Source organism: Onychostruthus taczanowskii, unplaced genomic scaffold (genome assembly GCF_017590055.1).
Source record: "Onychostruthus taczanowskii isolate IOZ18803 unplaced genomic scaffold, ASM1759005v1 scaffold151, whole genome shotgun sequence".
Lineage (NCBI taxonomy): Eukaryota > Metazoa > Chordata > Aves > Passeriformes > Passeridae > Onychostruthus > Onychostruthus taczanowskii.
In genome coordinates this window covers 585,085-605,044 of record NW_024498697.1, presented here as the reverse complement: position 1 = coordinate 605,044, position 19,960 = coordinate 585,085, and the positions used below count along the sequence as shown (strand labels likewise).

General features: G+C 46.6%; 1 protein-coding gene across 1 annotated transcript in view; it reads right to left on the bottom strand.

The window, feature by feature from the left end:
- Positions 1–19,960, bottom strand: part of MYO1D (myosin ID) — a 154,832-nt gene that overhangs the window by 111,674 nt on the left and 23,198 nt on the right. The window contains exons 2-7 of the mRNA XM_041398991.1: positions 5,868–6,076; positions 4,955–5,048; positions 3,969–4,134; positions 2,183–2,236; positions 1,245–1,340; positions 57–173 (exon numbers count right to left, since the gene is read on the bottom strand). Of these exons, the coding sequence (XP_041254925.1) occupies positions 57–173; positions 1,245–1,340; positions 2,183–2,236; positions 3,969–4,134; positions 4,955–5,048; positions 5,868–6,076 (736 nt within the window). The remainder of the gene's footprint in view (positions 1–56; positions 174–1,244; positions 1,341–2,182; positions 2,237–3,968; positions 4,135–4,954; positions 5,049–5,867; positions 6,077–19,960) is intronic.

Genomic DNA, 19,960 nt, shown 5'->3' with positions numbered 1-19,960 from the left:
TGAGGAACAGCCCAGGGATGGGTTCAGGGATGGATACCCATGGGCAGGGAGCTTACCAGGTGCAGAATGGCTGCCACAATTTTGTAGACAGTTTGAATCTCCTCCTGCTTGAAGCCAATCACCTTCATGGCATCAGCAACTGCCTTGAACTCGGCTCCATCATTGATGGAACACTGAGGGGAGAGAGAAGTTTGGGATGGGGGATTTAATGGAAGTCAGCTGTGAGGAAGCAAGGATTTCACAAGCCCATGGGAAACAAGATGCACTTTGATGTTTCTCAGAGGCAAGACACTATCATGAGGTTTCCCAGCTTATTGCAATGCCATCGTGCCTGCTTGGACCCTGAACCCTGCATTGCACCCACGTATTCTGTCAGCAGGAGACACAGAAATCCACCACAGCACAATAAATTTCCCACTGGAATTTGCTGAGAAAGAGTTCATTAAAAATCCCAGAACAAAAGGGACAATTTGTGCAGTCACAGACCCTATGACAGAACTGCAGAGCACCAGCAGGAAATCTCTGTTCTCCACCTCTCTCAAGATTAGCCTCTCCCTCCCTGCAGCCTCCTGGGTTTGTTTTCAATACACATTTTTAAAGAGAATAATCTGGCATGGGAGAAGGTCTCTGGGTTTCTGTACCAAAGTGCATCTCAAAAAAGCACCTAGGAAATCATGGAGCCTTTGGGCTGGATCCTGCTTCAAAGGGACTACACTAGGGACAGCTCCAGATGTATCTGAAGTGTTCAGGATCATGTTGTCTAAACTTTATGGGTTTGTTCCCTTCTTTCCTGTTCAGAGCTCCCCCTTGAGGACAAGTCAGACACGAAGACTCAATCCTTCACTAACTCAAAGATCTGCTGAAAAAAAATGCATCAGATCTTCTGGCTTTTTGCTCCAGAAGGCAGTTTAAGGTACCCATTATGGAGCATGGAATGTCTGACACTGGTAATGGGCTAAACATCCACACCTGCATTTATTAATAAATCATTTTATTGCTGTTTATAAGCAGAAACAGCATGCATATGTATATTTGTGTATTTTAAGCAGAATAGAGGTAAATCTTTTCTATGATTCTAAGTACACTCGTGCTTTATCTTGTAGTACCAGAAGCCTCATTACAAACAGCACACCAGTGTCACCTTTCCCTACTCATCCCCACTGATCTCAACTTCTGCTAGCTCAGCAGTGCTTTGAGCATTTCCAGCAGCACTGCCGATGTTAAGCTGTCCCTGGAGCCCTCACCTTGATCTGTGCCCCAGGGCAGATGTAGCTGTAGGCTGATGCATCCTTCTGGAGGTGCAGAGAACGCAGGAGCTGCTCAGAACCTCCCTGCAGGAGCTGCATGAAGAGAGTTTTAAGAAATGGTGAGTGAAAAATATAAAATCCTTCTTTTCTCTGTCTCTTATTTATCTGCTTGATAAGCAAAATAATGAAAATGTTAATTACTACTGCAATATCTGGAGCACAATGTGCAAGATACAGGGCCTGCACTGGTGCAGGGCTCTGCCACCACAAATCACTGTCCTTTAGAGTCACAACTGTATAAAAACCAGCCTGAACTCCTCCCAGACCTGTTCACAGCTGTGCCATGCCACAGCTGTGCCTTGGCAAGCACATTGCCCACACAGAGACTTTTCCTCCTGAAAATGACACATCCATGAGGAAAGAGCTAATATGCCATCATGGAGTACTGAAAAAGTGGAAAAAAATAAACAAACCTCCCCTTCCCTCAGGGCAGAATCAAGGTTATACTAATAGGCTGACCATATCCCCCAAAGGACACACAGGGAACCAACACACAATGTGGAAGACATTAAAGAACATCCAAAAAACCAAATGACTTCCATATGGACTAAAGGCTTCAAGAGAAAATAGAGGGATTAGGCTTACTACACATAAAACAGTGAGTCAAAGTCCAATGTCCTACCATATTTGTTTAGTCAGCCTCCTTTTAAGTTTAAAAATGTGTTAATATGGGACTGGAGGATAGAAAACAATCCATCTTCCCAGGCTCTCTCCCAGCCCAGGCCCCTGCAGAGAACTGCAGAACCCAGGATCACCCAAGATGCTGCAGAAGGGAACCCTCTGCAAAACACATGAGAGGGTGAAAGCCCTGAGTGCTCTGCCCAAGTGTCTGGGAAGCTGGGGACAAGCCACTGCTCCAGCAAAGGAACACAAACCTGGTAGAAGGAGTGGAAGCTTCGTTCCCCGGGCTGCTGCACGATCACACGGGACTGGGGGAACAAAGCACAGAGCTGGGTGTTAGTGTCCCCTCAGACACCCACATCAACAGGACACCCCAAGTCCATCCCATCTCACACTCAGGCTCTTGGGAGCACCATCACACACGTGTGACCCTGGAGCTTGAGGTCTGCAGTCAAAAGCACCAGCTTGTGTAACAGCTGCAATGTCCTACTTCCACCCAGGAATCCCATGTGGGAACCAAAGGGTTGCTTTCATGGAAGAGTCAAATAAAAAACATCATTTTAGTTTTAGAATTATTTAATCAATGGAAATGAAAACCAGGACTCTGTGACTACAGATAAATGCTCAGGACCTGGTGGTCACCACTCCTACACTCCTAGGACAGGCTGCTCACAGCACCCAGCTGTACAAGGGAGTGCTTTGCTCTGACACAAGGGCCTTGTTTAGGGAACTGTAGCTCCATTCCAGAATCCTCATTCCAGACCAGAGTAAAAGAGCACAAAAAAGGATTAAATGCAGCAGACATTCAGTCAACCAGCAATGTGTCCTTATTTCATGCTACAAGTTTGAACTATGAAGAGTGAAGGGGAACAGGGCTGTGTTGGGGAGGTTTAGGTTGGTTCTCAGGGAAAAGTTCTTCACCCAGAGGGTGCTGGCACTGCCCAGGCTCCCCAGAGAATGGGCACAGCCCCGAGGCTGCCAGAGGGCCAGGAGCATTTGGACAGCACTGCCAGGGATGCCCAGGGTGGGATTGTTGGGGGGTCTGTGCAGGGCCAGGGGTGGGACTGGATGATCCTGACGGGTCCCTTCCAACCCAGGATAGTCCATGATTCAATGTGCTCCTGCTGCAAAGCCACTGTCTGTTACTGCTCGTATTTGGGCCAGAGCCTCCACTGCTTTCAAATGAAAACAAATTTAACTTGGGAGAAGTGAAGGATATGAAATAAACAATCAGGATAAATAAATCAGCAGGATTTAAGTCACTGCAGCTGTAGTCCCAGCCCTCTTTTTACATCAAAGTAACCCAAGTTAAATGTTTGGGTTTGTTGTTTTGTTTTTTAAAATAAAGTGTTTATTCTGAAAATAGACTTCAGGGAAATAAGGGGAGAAGTAAAAAAGAAACACAAACAAAAAAGGGTGTTGGCAGATGTGGTCAAACACATAATCAAAGCCAGACGTGTCTCACACAGGAAGAACTGTTAATGGCTCACGCCTGAGCTCTCCAGTTTTGCATATTCCAATGTTTCCAGACACCACTTAATGACATGAGAAAAATAATTATGCTCAGGATCACTTTGAATCTATAAAAACAACACTACCAACAGCTCACCCAAGGCTGTGGCGCTATTCCAAAGTAACACTTCTCAAGCACACTTGCTCCCTACAGCCCTGGAAATCTCCTTCTCCAGGGAGAGCTCAGTGCAAGAATTACAAAGCATGAGCTGTGCACAGGGTAAGTTGTGTCCAAAATAAAAACTGAGATTAAACTTCACACACCTCCCACACACAAAATCCTTTGGGTAACACAGCCCCATTGCTGCTGAGCTCTGGAAGTCATGGTGCTCCTGGGACAGGGCACTGCCAGCACTGCAGTGGCTTTCCTGACTCCTGAGGAAAACTTCAGCCCAGGATTTATTTTCCGTGCCCCCATTCCTCACCTGCTGTACATGTCTGAACAGCAGACTTTCTACGGACAAAGCCCAGATTGCAAAAGTATTTTCAGCAAAGGCTGCAACCCTCCTGGAAGGGAGAGTGCCTTACCTTTTCTAGCAGGTAATTATTGATGTGCCCACCTATGGGGTCTCCCTTGAAATCAAAGTTGATGTCCATGTACTTTCCAAACCTGCTGGAATTGTCATTGCGGTTTGTTTTGGCGTTGCCAAAGGCCTCCAACACACAGTTGGATTTCAGCAGGATGTTCTTCACTCTGCAGCAGGGATGGAGGGATGGAAAAGGGTAAGACTTCAACACTCACATCATGGGATTTTTTTCACAGCCATTTCTCCAGAAGAATTCAATGACAGCAGTGATGCTCTTGGATGGCAGATTTGAGCAGGTGTGGATGACATCAGCAATCCCATGGGAAATCAGCTGGGAGCTATCAGCAATGCTCCTCAGAGGAAGAAAATGCTCTTTGGTTCAAAGACCAGACCCCCACCCTGAAATCAGCACCAGAAATTCAGCTTCTATACACATTTGAATTCTAAAACCAATTTTCTGAACTCTTTTTCAAGTCATTTTCAAAAGTTCATTCAGGGTAGGTTTAAGTCTGTTTCTGCAGAAAGCCCCATTCTTTGCTCCAAAGCTTTTACTCCAGGACAGAGAGGGACATTTTGCACTGCAGAATCATGTGAGCCTGGAAGGTCACAGAATACACTCCCTGCACTCCACGTGGTGTTCTAGCCCACCCAAATTTCAGGCAATTTGCCCCAGCAAAAGCAATTTAGAATAATTTAGGTTGGCAAAGACTTCTAGGATCATTGGGTCCTGCCATTAGATGGTTGATATTGGCTTGATGGTATTTCTAGATGCTATTTTGATTTTGAAAATTTGAACTTTCAAAATAAACTTTTCAATGTGATTTCAGCAATTAATACTGCAAAATTCCCAGAGTAAAAGCAGTACCTGAAAAAATTAAGCATAAATCAGCATGTACAAGAGACTATCTGATAACATGGTGCTACACAGCCCACAGAAAGAGATCTACAAGCAGGAGAATTTCCCTTCTTTTCCAGCCCAGGCCTTACCTCTCCACCTCAGCCCTCTGCCCGGGGTTGGTGATGGCTGCTATGTACTGCATTATGTATTTACTGGCCTCAGTTTTCCCAGCCCCGCTTTCACCTGGGGGCAGAAACACCACGGTGACCAAACAGATGAAAAAAACCAAAACAAATCATTGGACAGAAGACCTCAATTCTATCCCAACAGTGCCTGGCCAGTTTGTTTTTTTCTTTTTAAAGCAATCTTTGTGTGCACTTGGGACGTTTTCTAAACACAGCCATAACCCTGCCTGGCTGCTGCTGCTGCTGGGCTGACTTTGAGCAATTGTGCTATGAGATTCCACAGGTCGGGAAAAGGGCTGGCACACAGAGGATCAAAGGAATATTGTTAGAGCAGAAAGCCTGGCCTGCAGCAGCACAAGGGGCCACTGTTCAGCACCCCAGCCCGGGGCTCTCTCCTTTCAGAGCTGCCTGAGCACGGGGACATCAAGGAAACGAAGTGCCAGGATCCAGCCAGGGATCACTCTGGTACCAGCCCTGCTCCCACTGCAGGAGCCACGGCCTTTCCAATGGAGCAGGGAACAAACAGTGGTCAGTCAGGGCAGCGACAAAAACCAGCAGCTCCTGAGGAGAGACAAGCCCAGCTCTGCTGATCCCAGCTCTGCTGATCCCAGGTCACTCCCCGGAGCAGACACAAGGCTCCTGCTCACATTATCTCTCTGCAGGCACAGATCCAGCTCCTGGCTGGCACCAGCTCTTGAATGAGATAAGAAATAATTGTGCCGATCTTCACACACGGATTCAAATGCAAATGAGCAGCTTTAAGCTTAATGAAGTTTCTTTTATAAAACGCTGTCATTAGCCAAACCATTATTCTCCTTCCGCCTGGAATTTCACACAGATCAGATGCTCATCACTATGCAGAGCCCTCTCAGCCTACCTGAGATGACAATGCAGGTGTCTTTGGATCGTCTCTTCATGGCTTTGTAAGCAGCATCGGCGATGGCAAAGAGGTGGGGAGGCCTCTCGTAGAGCTCCCTGCCCTTGTACTGCTCGATCGTGTCCCGCCCGTAGATGTTCAGGTTCTTGTAAGGATTCATGGAAACAACCACCTCCCCGATAAAGGTGTAAATCCGGCCCTTCTCGAAGCTGACCAGAGGAGACAAAAGGCAGCGATCAGACAAACGCAGAGGTTCAGGACCATGGGGTGAACTCTTCCATCCATCACCCAGTTCAAACAGGACAGCAACACCCCGGCTCTGGACACTCCCCGAGCAGGGATGGCACAGCGGCAGACCCGAGGGTACAGGGACAGGGCTGGCTTGGAGTTCCACCATCTGCAGAGGACATTTCTGCCCCTACTTCACTTCCAGATCCAGGATGTGGAATTTACAGTTTCTACAACTGACTAGAAGTGAACATGAGTGTGAGGAGCAAATTTAATTTGCTTCATAAAGGGGATGTACAAGGAAGTTCTTTTTTCACATTCTGTAGTTGTCCATGGCCCAGCTCAGGCCAGAGGAGCAGAAGATCTGAAGCCCCCTCTGAAAGGTCTAATCAGACTTGAAAGTAAACAAAGACAGAAGCCCAGGAGGGAATTGTAGCCTCTCAGCTCTAGCAATGAGTCTGTTTCACTGGAAGACACTTTGGTATCATCACTGCTGCTACACCAGAGAGGAAAAAATTCTAACAATGTGTGCAAACAGCCCTAACCTACACCATTCCTATCCCTGCCTGCCTCTTTGATTCCTTCTGCAAACAAGACAGAAAATAACTTGATGCTATTTAAAAAAAAATGTTTAAGTTAGAAAATGTTTCCAAAAAACCTCTCATTTTATTGAAAGTTAATTATGAGGAGAACTTAGAATAATTCCAAACTAACAGCTGAGGAATTTACACAGCATTCGTTTCTCAGGAGGAGAAAGGACCACAGGTTGAGGGATGAACACACAAACCCTGTCTGCAGCTGTATTTAAACCTCGCGACATTAGATGGCACCAGAACACCTCCACAGCGCCCGGGAGCCTCGAATCCTGACGGACTCCGGCACAAATTCCAGCGTTACTTTATTGAATTTATTACCACCCCCATGTGGTGACAGCCCTGACATTTTCTATTGTTCATTTGAGAATTTTCTGCAGCAACTTGGCAGCGTCAATTTTTAGCAGGTGTAATAAAACTCAAGAAATATCCAGCAACCAGCATTCCATTTTCTAGAAGTGTTGGTGCCTCTCACTCCAGCTTCCTCCTGGAATACTGCACTGGGAAGACACAAGAATTCCAAAACATCCTCTTGTTCCTACATCACTTTTAACTGAAGGTGTCCTGATACACATTTCCCAACATAATAATGAGCTTAAAATGCAAAGATATTTTACATTTTTGGTATATATGCTGTTTGAAAGGTACCAGTAATGTTTTAGAAAAGATAAGTCAACATAATTAGCAATACCGGTACCCCAAATTTTATTTTTTTGGAAGACCCTGAACAGGTAGAAGTGCAAAGGGATCGGATACCAGGCTGGGAGCCCATGAGGGACTCTGCATACATAGAGGAGAGCTTGAAAAACCAAACCCACACATCTCCTGGTATTGAGGAGATCAAGTCACACTGGGACATCAACAGGTAATGGAAACCACAAAGACATCACAATGAGCAGAATCATTCCACCTCCTGGAGATGGACACCCAAAAAAGGTGAGTTATCCAATGGAGAACACCGAGCCTGCTCTCCCAAGCCCCTGCCCAGCAGCACAGAACTGCTGCTCAAGGCACTGCTGATGCTGAAAATAAAGATCCAGCAGATTGCAGATGAGGTTTTAAGCCCCATGAGCAGCTGGAGGGTTCATGGCCACACAGAGGGTGAGGGGGGCTGTTTTAGCTGAGGAGAAATAAAGAAATAAAGGCCTTTCCTGCTGCAGTGTCGTGCCAAGCCACCATCACAGCACCCAATACTCTGACCTCTTCCTTAAGTAATTAATTATGTAAACTTGCATTGCCAGAGCCCAGTTTAAATTTCCTCCCGTGACAGTTCAGCATCCCTGAGTGAATCATAGAATCAGGGAAAGTCCTGAGTGGGAAGAGACTCCCAAGGATCATCCAGTCCCACCCCTGGCCTGCCCAGACATCCCAGCAATCCCACCCTGGCATCCCTGGCAGTGCTGTCCAAATGCTCCTGAAGCTCTGGCAGCCTCGGGGCTGTGCCCATTCCCTGGGGAGCCTGGGCAGTGCCAGCACCCTCTGCCTCTAAGCAGAACCTCCAGGCCTGGCCCTGCAGCCTGTTCCTGCAGAGCCCTGCTCCAGAGGGGTTCCAGCTGGGATGCTGGCACAGGCAGCAGGCTCACATCCTCACATCCTGCCTGCCACTTCCCCACAGCCCAGCTCAGACAGCACATCCCACACGGGCCTCCAAGCCAAGTTCTGAAAGGTTTTACTGGGCTCTGAGGAGTTGTGTCTTCAGCTCTGCGGCAGAAGGCAGATGGAGATGAGGGGGAAGAAGGATCTGTCTCCAGGCTTGACAAACAGGCACCTCTCCAGACTGGCTTTGGGGATACAGAGTTTATGAGCAAGTGACGCCCCCATTTACACCTCAGTTCATTTCTCTTTCTTTCCAGAGTTAAAATTGCAGAGCTGTGCTCAGATGCTCCCACCAGGAGCTCCAGCTCCTCACCCCTCGTTGCTGATAAAGCCCCTTTTCATCCCTGAGCATGGCTCAGCACAGCAGCAGGCCAAGAACAGCAGGGCCTCTTTTCCCGGCTGCAGGGCTCCGGTGGGAGAGCAGCTTTGCCCTGCCCATGGAGAGCTCAGAAAAGCTTAAGAAAACAACCCACGAGGGCAGTGCAAATGGGGAGCTTTGAGCTGTGTTAAACCTACGATTCCTCTACAGGGCAAGGTCACAAAACAAGACCATGAATCCATTTGGTGCTTTTCACAGCCAGCACAGGCATTTTAGTGCTGAGGTGTAACATGTAGAACTGGGTTTTGTTACTCAAAGCAACAACAGTGCAGTTCCTTGATTAAAAAATGGAATAATAAATAAATTCCTTAATAAAAGGAACAGCAGGATCCACTCCTGGGGTGACACACCCGGGCCAAACCTTGTTTTGTATCTCATGGGAGTCACATCAGCTTGTGCTACAACAAAACATTTCCTTGCAATAGTTCCATTTGAATCATTTCTGTATCAATGTCATGGAATCATGGAATATCCTGAGTGGGAAGGTATCCCCCAGGATCATCCAGCCCCACCCCTGGCTCTGCCCAGACCCCCCCAACAATCCCACCCTGGGCATCCCTGGCAGCAATGTCCAACCCCTCCTGGAGCTCTGGCAGCCTCGGGGCTGGGACCATTCCCTGGGCAATCCCAGCAGCTCTGGGGAAGAACCTTTCCCTGATCTCCATCCCAACTCCCCTGACAGCTCCAGCCATTCCCTGGCTCCTGCCCCTGTCACAGGGAGCAGAGATCAGAGCTGTCCCCTGGGGAGGAGCTGCAGCCCCAGTGAGTCTCCCCTCTGTCCCCTCTCTCCAGCAGCTGAGCAGCCAAAAAAGCAATTCACAGTATTTAGTCTTTGTGGGTTATTTTGAGGAGGAACATCAGCTCTTTCATGAGAAGTTTTTATTACCTCATTAAAACATCAGTTGATAATGAGAAAATAAAAACCAGTGAGTCACAGAATATAAATCATTTTAAGGGAGAGAAATTCTTCGCTAGGATAGAAATCCACTAAGGCAAGAAATACATGTTTATTTTGTTTTGTAGTTTTTATTTTTAGGGAAAGGAGTTGGAAAAAAAAAAGGATCTTTAAGTCTAGACAAGGTATATTCACATGCAGTTGCTCCTGGAAAATACACTGCAGAAATGGGAACACTGAAGCAGAAATCTCCACCACCAGAGAGCACTCACATTTAGGATTTCCTCCACCTGACAAACACTCCAGTCAAAAATAAAACTGTTCTTACCGAGGAAATGATGCAACTTCAAATGCACTCAGTACAAATAAAGAAAAGTTAGTTGGCAAGACTTGGAACCCACACTCCCAAACAACATCTGCAGGACGGGACCGTTGCACAAAGACGCCTCACCGAGCTGGAGCATTCACATCAGACAGGGAATTCCTAATTAATCATTGACATGTAACTCCTCTGCTCCAGAAGCCAAAGAGCCCTTGGGGGAGTACTGCCAGCCCTGAACACCCAGCAAACGGCTCCTCACTAACGCACTTTGCCACTCCATGGCCATCTGTCCAACAGCCCAGGGACAGAGCAACTGCTGGAGAAACACAGCAGGTCACCGGTTTGCTGTTCCTTTAGGAGAGCTGAAGTGCAGGCATTGGTATTCTGGATCATTTTCTACTGGAAAAAGCCTTTCTCTGGTCCTGAACTGCTCTGTTCTCAGCACTGCTCAAGACTGGCAGCACATTCTGCTTTACAGGCACAGCAAAGCTTTGCCCCTTAGCAGGTGCTCCCTGAAGCTCCTTGGGCTCAGCCCTTCCTGATGTTCCACGTCCCCCAGGACAGACCCTGCTCAGTCAGTCACAGCACAGACACCCACTGAGAGGGGCTTTCAGTTTGGCTGTGCAGCTCTGCCTTCAAGGAAAGGAAATGTTAAGGAAAAGCAAATAACTCAGGACAGAATCCGGAGTGCTACAGCTCCCTCAGCTGTGCTCGTCAGCAGCAAACCTAGTCCTACTGAAGATTAAGAGAATCAAAACTGGTGGTTTCAAACTATTCTCTGTTTCCAGCTTATTTGTGAACTCCAAATTACAAAGTGAAATACTAGGAATGGGCACACAGCTTTTTCTTCCTCCTCTGTGCATGGGAAGAATGATCCAGGAGCTGCACACCTCTACTATGCAGAGCAGGGACAATTCCTTTTCCTGTTGTAAACATCCTACTGGTTTGGGTTACTCTCTCAAATGAGGTAACAAGCCTCAGTTATTTTTCCCATTAAATATATACATTAAAAGTCCATGACTGCAGGCTTTGAGTCCATTCTCTTGGCAAACCCATGTGGAGACATTTAATTAAAACTTGTGTTCATGAGGAGATCTTTGTGGACAGCCAAGGATGGGCCTTTAGGTTGTGTTCAGAAGGAAGGGAATTTAAGCAGACTTCTGGCAATGAAACCATATTTACCTGGTTTGTAAGTGCAAGAATTAGTAGCCTGCAGTCACCCAAAGGAACAATCCCACTGTCCCCATGCTTTGGGAAGTGAGTGACTTTCCTAAAGCAAAGTTCACTCTGTGCCTCAGGTACTTGGGCCTTTTCTATGCCATACCAGGTCTCTACTGAGAGTGCAGTTCTGCTTAAAGACTTTGTTTTACGTAAATCTCAAAACAAACTCAGCTGTCAAGCAGGACTTCAAGCCTTTCAGTAAATTCTTTATAAACTGTCTCACAGACAATCAGCCTCCCACAAGAGCACTCAGATAAACAGGATTTGCGTTGGCAGAACTATGGCTAAAATATTCCTGCTGCTCTTGGAAAAATAGACCAAAAAACTGTCCAGTCAGTATAACCTCCCTGCACCAGGAAAACGATCCAAGTCTGTCCTGATCATGAATATGCATGTCTACAATATTCAAAATACGCATGTCTACAAGGTTCTGATCCACCCTGAGGGTCAGGAAAACTGCAATAAAATTCATGTCAGGTGCAGGTGAGATTTTTGCCTGCAGCTGGCCTGCATGGACTCGGTGTTCAGATGCTGCCAGTTGAACAAAATAGGAAATGCCATTTGGAGCACGTTCTGCACCACTCCTTTCCTGTATGGAGGGAGCAGACAGGGCAGGGTGAGGAATACTCCATTCATCTGCAGCCTCCAGCCTGCTTGGAAATTAGGTTAAAAGAGTTCTTTGTAATTATATCACTTTTTTCTAAATAAAATTAGCCAACTACGAATGACCACTGCCACATCTTCCTCAACAAACCAAGGTTTAAGGGAATTGTCTGTAATTTGATGAGACTGAATCAGCTCCAACCCAGCTGACCCTTGAGCCATCCACTAGCTCTGCAAACCCACAGGGTAAGGTCAGGGGAAGGAAAACGGGAGATGGATGCTAAGGCAGCTCTAATGAACACTTAATAAAGTCTAAAACTGGGAGATGTAGGAACAGGAATAATATTAAAATCCCTCTCCTTAAATGTAAAGCACGGACCTTGCACTGAAAAAATGCCAAACCACTAAACACAGGAGTCACTGAACTCTCATTTCTATTTGCGTCAGACCGGCCGAGCTCTCCCTGCAGCAGGGCAGTCCTGCACACTCCTTTTCCAGCTCTGGAGCACAGCAGAAGGCACAAGCAGAGGCACACGCAGACTTGAGACAGATAAGGAGTTAAAGGGAAGTTCTTTGAAAAGCCTCCACACAATGCTTTGTGGTTTATTCCAACAGGCACAGGAGGATGTCTCTGCCAGCACAGGTAGAGGGAAGTAGTTTGCTCTCTGTGTGTGGAGCAGTAAAACACTCCCAGTTTCCACGTGAAAATCAGCCTGGGACGTGGTAAAATGAGTGCAGTAACCACACTGTGCTGTGGGCAGGACGGTGCCCTGAGTGCTGTCCTGAGGGAGCATTATCCTAGATCCCAGATCTAACCAGGAAACAGCAGAACAGGCTTGGGATAGCAGCAAACAAGAGGCTGCCATCTGCCCACAATCTCTAACTTTTAATATGCCAAATAAAAGCACATAACCTCTAAAGGGACAGTAAAAACCAAAAGAAAGCTCAGCAGTCAGGTAGGTCATCCTCTCTGCTCCCATCACACCGAGCCAGCTGCAGCACTGAGCCTGTCATGCAGAGGAACTCATTTAAATGCATGACACTGACAGAACTACGGAGGAGGAGGAAAAGGTGGAAGTGGAAAAGGTGGAAGTGATCACCTATAAGTACCTGGGGAGATGAGAATCATCCTGCCAGGCAGCCGGAAGAAAGTATTAAACACAACACCACACAGGCCCATACAAAGGGAAAATGGAAATGGAGGACCCTGGCCAACACAGGCTGGAGAGGGAAAGCTGCAGAGCAGCTCAGTGGCAGCTGCAAGCACCAAGGAGCCCTGCTGGATATGGCTGAGTTTGTTTTATGTATGTATTTAGAAGACTTGGCTTCCTGCACTGACCAACAACTGACTTCATGATCCATTATGTTCCTTCCACTCTGATGTTATAGCACTCAGGTACTTAAAAAGGACATTTCACCTTCATTCACCTCCTCTTTCCAAACCCCATGTCCATATTACTGTAAACTGCCACATCACGATAATCCCAGCCTTCAGTTTTGGGAATTCAGCTTTGCACATTGGATTACACACCCCTGTGTCAAAGGATTTGCTACCTTCAGGCATTTCAGGGGACAAAACTGCAAAAGCACCTGCCCAAAAGACAAACACCAGGGCATTGCCTGTGAATGGATAGAATTGCACCATGAGGAAGATCTTGCTTCACTTCCTCACCTTGGTTCAGTGGGGTGTGAATTCTGCAGCTGTGGCTTTGTCCCTGTGGTGTCCAGGCAAGCTGACGCTTCTAAATAACTTTGTGGAGGGCTATAAAATCCTTCAACCCAGCAGAAACATCCAGAAACATGCAGAAAAACAAAGCCCATGACTGAGCCCCTGTTCCTTGCTCTCAACTCTCCAGTAACTCAGGAAACAACAACCACTCACAAATAACATCACCTGAAAGTGCATCAGCCACTGCACTGATTTGCAACCTTATTTTCTAAGCCATGTTCTAACACACACTTAGTGTGACACTTTCCCAACTCTGTCCACACTCTGGCTGAACTGGGGAAGGACTGTTTGCTTTTAAACTCTCTGGTTTAGAGGGAATGAAGGGGAAACCCTGACAGGTATTCAGGCGTGGGAAGGACCAAGCTGTGGAGAAAGGGAGGGACACACCATGGTGGGCAGGAGAAGGAGGAATGGATTTGGGTGGTGGGGAGGGCCCTGCATGAAGCCCTGGACAGATTCAGCCCCCTTTCCTCCTGTTGTCCCCTTGAGCCTTTGGAGTGTTATTGAATGGTGATAACTACACCTCCTCACACTTCACAAGCCCAAGTGCCAAGGTACAGTCCCAGGATTCCACAGGTTTTTATTGGAAATGCCTGGAGACTCCTTTAGCAGTCAGCTGGCTGAGAGCTGCTGATGTTCAGCTGCTTCATTGTTCTGCTGGGAGGGAATACTCTGATTTGTTAAGCTCGTGGCCACTGCTGATCTGTGGATGCTACTGGAGGCCCTGAATGCATCATTGTTTGGGACAGGGCTCAGAAAACCCAAGAATTATTTTGAGCATTAAGATACAGAGCCCCATCTGCCAGCACTCCAAAAGAATGGCTCTGTGCTCTGGCCCATACAAAGGGAAAATGGAAATGGAGGACCCTGGCCAACACAGGCTGGAGAGGGAAAGCTGCAGAGCAGCTCAGTGGCAGCTGCAAGGACCAAGGAGCCCTGCTGGATATGGCTGAGTTTGTTTTATGTATGTATTTAGAAGACTTGGCTTCCTGCACTGACCAACAACTGACTTCATGATCCATTATGTTCCTTCCACTCTGATGTTACAGCACTCAGGTACTTAAAAAGGACATTTCACCTTCATTCACCTCCTCTTTCCAAACCCCATGTCCATATTACTGTAAACTGCCACATCACGATAATCCCAGCCTTCAGTTTTGGGAATTCAGCTTTGCACATTGGATTACACACCCCTGTGTCAAAGGATTTGCTACCTTCAGGCATTTCAGGGGACAAAACTGCAAAAACACCTGCCCAAAAGACAAACACCAGGGCATTGCCTGTGAATGGACAGAATTGCACCATGAGGAAGATCTTGCTTCACTTCCTCACCTTGGTTCAGTGGGGTGTGAATTCTGCAGCTGTGGCTTTGTCCCTGTGGTGTCCAGGCAAGCTGACGCTTCTAAATAACTTTGTGGAGGGCTATAAAATCCTTCAACCAAGCAGAAACATCCAGAAACAAACAAAGCCCATGACTGAGCCCCTGTTCCTTGCTCTCAACTCTCCAGTAACTCAGGAAACAACAACCACTCACAAATAACATCACCTGAAAGTGCATCAGCCACTGCACTGATTTGCAACCTTATTTTCTAAGCCATGTTCTAACACACACTTAGTGTGACACTTTCCCAACTCTGTCCACACTCTGGCTGAACTGGGGAAGGACTGTTTGCTTTTAAACTCTCTGGTTTAGAGGGAATGAAGGGGAAACCCTGACAGGTATTCAGGCGTGGGAAGGACCAAGCTGTGGAGAAAGGGAGGGACACACCATGGTGGGCAGGAGAAGGAGGAATGGATTTGGGTGGTGGGGAGGGCCCTGCATGAAGCCCTGGACAGATTCAGCCCCCTTTCCTCCTGTTGTCCCCTTGAGCCTTTGGAGTGTTATTGAATGGTGATAACTACACCTCCTCTCACTTCACAAGCCCAAGTGCCAAGGTACAGTCCCAGGATTCCACAGGTTTTTATTGGAAATGCCTGGAGACTCCTTTAGCAGTCAGCTGGCTGAGAGCTGCTGATGTTCAGCTGCTTCATTGTTCTGCTGGGAGGGAATACTCTGATTTGTTAAGCTCGTGGCCACTGCTGATCTGTGGATGCTACTGGAGGCCCTGAATGCATCATTGTTTGGGACAGGGCTCAGAAAACCCAAGAATTATTTTGAGCATTAAGATACAGAGCCCCATCTGCCAGCACTCCAAAAGAATGGCTCTGTGCTCTGGTTACACATAAAATAAAATCAGGTGCCTTATTTATACAAATACAGGTCACGCAAACCAGGCAAAAGTAAAAATGCAAAACATGCAAATGACTCGTGTTTCTGCATCATTAGGGCTTCCTTTGGAGTTGTTGCAGTGATCTGCACCACGATACCCCAAACCATATAGTGACAGTCCTTACACATGCCTGTGTGTCACCTGGCTGTGACACTGGGCTGAGACATTGGGATGTGACACCAGGCTGTGACACTGGGCTGAGAGTGACACTGGGCCAGGACATCGGGCTGTGACACTGACTGTGACACTGACTGTGACACTGACTGTGACACTGACTGTGACACTGGGCTTCTCCAGGCACCCAGGCTTTCATAGCACGTGCTGGTGACTCAGCTCCGTGGTCTGGCGCCCAGGCTGGCCAGCCCTTCCAGTGCCAGCCAAGGGCTCTGCCAGACAAACCACCGAGTCCCCAAGCAGCAGATGAGGACATTCCACCTCCAGCTGCCCATCCTGCCCCTCAGTCAAAGACTGCCTTCTGCCACGTCTGCTGCGGGGACAATGAGGGACAGCTGCGACCTCGGCCACCCCCAGATTGCCACCAACTCCTTTCAGACACCAACGGCCTCAGCCAGAGCACATGGACAGAGAACCACAAGCAGTGGAGGGGAAAATTAAGCTCTCAAAACACAAAGCAAATACGTTTCAACAATATGTCCATGAACTGCTCAGGTAGAAAGGACTTTTCCTCGTGCTCCCTTGAAAGCATGGCTAGTCAGGAAAAGCTTCCCAGTTTGGATATAAATTTGGCTCAGGTTTGTTTCTGGGGTTTTCTTTCAAATGTTTGCTGTTTTGTACTGGAAAAGCTTCATGTCCCTAACGGAGATCTGAACACAACTGCACCAAAACCCCTCTTCTCCATCTTCCAGTCTCTGCCACCATCAAGAATGGAGCAGGAGGTGCCCTGGAAGACAAAACCTCAGGCTCTTTAAGGGACCAGATCATGCCAGTGTGAAAAGGCCCAGTAAACACACAAGGTTTGTTCTTCCAATTAAAGAGCAACTAGTATTCCACAGAAAGTTTGGGTGGGAAACAAAGGGGTCTTTACCTACAACCAAGAGCAGTGGGTTCACTTAAGTTCATGAGTGTGACTGAACTGGCAGATTCAGTATTAGGTTCTTTCTCTCTCTCACTGAAAGTCAACTTCAAAAAGGGAAAAGGAGAAGGAACAAAACAGGGAATGGTTCAAACACCTTTGTGGGTATGGAAGTGAAGGCAGAACTGGCAAGATAAGTAAATGAATTTGTGCAGTGGCTTGAAGTACCTCACTTTACATCCTTTGAATGGAAAAGCAGCTGAGCAGCAGGAGAACTGCTATTAATGCATTCATCATCCACTGCAAAAGGAGTGAATTCCTAAATGGCAACTGTACACAGATAACCCAGGGGAACATTAGCAAGATGGAAAAGGACTTAAGAGGTTTGATTAGTAAAACAGATTACTTGATTTACATGCTGCTTGGTTTATCGGTTTAAATTATCACCGGAAAGATTGGGTTTATTTACTTCCCTTACATTTGATATAATTCTTCTGTCAAAGACAGCTACTACTCAGAAGCTGAAAGACTATTCAAGTAATAATATGTGAGACAGCACAAATACCACACAAATCAGAATTAACATGCAGATAAACCATCTTCATTTTTCTGTCACAAGCCAAGCTGGCTTTGACCACAGCATCAAATTTTTAATCCTAGCCAGTGGAATTCAGAGCCCTGTGAAATTATTTAAAACAGGATCTTTTGAAGGACAAATCAGCCCGAGGATTCAGGCAGGCTTCTACTTCTGTAACATATCAATTGCCAGGTAATAAGCATTAGTTAATGACAATTTCCAAATTCAGATCAGTGCCACAGTTTATAAAAAAGTTTAATAAAGATGTTTTCGGCCACTGATTATTTAGTGCAAGCGCTGATTTAGCCTGGGGTGGTGAAGTGACCCTCAGCTTTGGCAGGCCCAGTTAACACCGAGAGCAGCACGGAGTGAAGCTGCTGCCCCTGTGCAGGGCAGTCCCACCCCTGCTGACACAAGCCCGGCCCCACTCAGGGGCTCTCAAACAGCCCCTGCCAAGCTCTGACACACACGGGCAGCTCCAGGTGACAGCTCAACAGAACTGTGACCTCCAGGAACAGCAGCATAGGTTTTCCAATTAATTTTGCTATCCACTTTATTTAGATTTTGATTTTTTTTGAAGTAACAGTTCAGAGCTGACACATCCTCCTCAAAACACAGCTACCTCACTCTCTCCTTCCCTCCCCTGAGCAATCAGCTGCTGAGCCCTCAGAGAACAGCATGAAACACAAAAAAACACTTGGTATCAACAAGTCTGGCAGTCACAAACTGTTAATCTCTTTACACCTTTTACAAACAGAGAAAATCATCTATTAGATGGAAAACATATTTTCTGCTTTATTTTCTATGGCTTTTTTTAAAGTTAAGTGGTTAGCGTTACCCTTCTCACACTCATCCCTGCTGCACAAAAGATGAATGGATATCTCACCCATACTTGTGTGGTTGGAATAATCAAGACCTTCTTTAATTACCAATAAGTATAAACACAGGAACGGTCACTATCAGCTCCTCACACACCCAGTGGTCAGCAGGCAAGAGCAAATGAGGGAATGGCTCTACTGCCAGTTTTCCAAGGGCTTCTGGAAACAATAGAGTGCTTCAGGTTTCTCAGAATATTTTGCTGTGGCAGTGGGAAAGCACTGACAATCCATACATTTAGGTGGCAATCTACAGTGGAATACAACTGCCAATCATTATATATTAGCACACACATTATGACATCAGCTAATCCATGATTATCCATGAGCAGCACCTGACCCCAAAATAGCCTTTGGTGAACTTAAGAAATTCTGCTTTGAATGCAAGAATTTGAACCCATAACATACACAACTCTTATTACCTGCATTTTAGATATTGTATAAAATGTAATGCAACAGTCAGTAACACATGGCTCTCTCACACATCCCAATCCTCAAGGATTATAGTACTTTCTTGTTCTTTTTATTTAATGTAGCCATGGCTATAAGGTAAAGAAGGGCAGGGTTAGAAGGGATATCAGGAGGAAATTCCTCCCTGTGAGGGTGGGCAGGCCCTGGCACAGGGTGCCCAGAGCAGCTGTGGCTGCCCTGGATCCCTGGCAGTGCCCAAGGCCAGGCTGGACAGGGCTTGGAGCAGCCTGGGACAGTGGGAGGTGTCCCTGCCATGGCAGGGGTGGCACTGGATGGGCCTTAAGGTCCCTTCCAGTCCAAACCATTCTGTGATTCTGTGATTCTTTATTTTTGATATATGTATGTAAAATTAACTTTAAAGGTTTACATTTACACAAGGCTCCTCCTAAAAAATATTGCCCACAGCCTTCTGACTGGATCTGAGGAATAAAATGGTCACTTAGACCATCCGGTCAGAAAAGGCATCCACAGCTTTGGATCCAATGGCATGGCCTGATGGACTTGCAGATAAAGACAGGGCTCAAGTGTTTCAGTCACGGCACTTTCATGCAGTGCCAATAAAATTACTACAAATCCTGGTTTTGTCAAAAGGAGAGTGGAATGTATTTATGAAATGACTCTTTTCCTCCTAAATATATTCAAGAGAGAGTTACAGGAAAAGAAATAAAGCTCAGTTATTTCCTGTTCACATCTCTATCCTTTGAGCAGGAGAACAAAGGAATTTGACACTTCATATCTACACTCATCTTAAACACCATTCTTTGGCCTTTAGCTGGGTACAGAGTGGCACTTACAGTTAAGGAAATGCTCCTACATATAGAAAATCAGCAGCTTTGATAAGCTGCACAGGTCATTATGCTGATAAGGACAGTTACTATCATCTTATCTACTCTTCTTTCAAAGTCCCAGGTCAGAGGAGGTAAAACACAGCTAATTGTCCCTCCTCCTTCTCTCTCACGCAAGCAGGAGTTGTCTTTTGAAGGTATTTGCTCGAGGAGTGAAAAGTCTGTCTCAGTCCTAAAATAATCACAGTTCAGCAGTGGAAATGCCAACAGTTCCAGGAAATGGGCCATGCAAAAACCCTCCAAAACTGTCCAGTAACCTGAGACAAGAAAAAATCCTTCTCTCAGTCCAGATCTGTTGATGTAACCTCAAGCAAGACAGACCAGGGATCCAAAACAGTTTAACACCACTTGAAGAGGACTCTGGAAATATCTTATCTGGGCTGTGGCTCATCCGGTTCTGGAGAAGAGAACAACAGATCCTCACTAGCCAAGGATGAAGGAATCCTGCATGGCCTC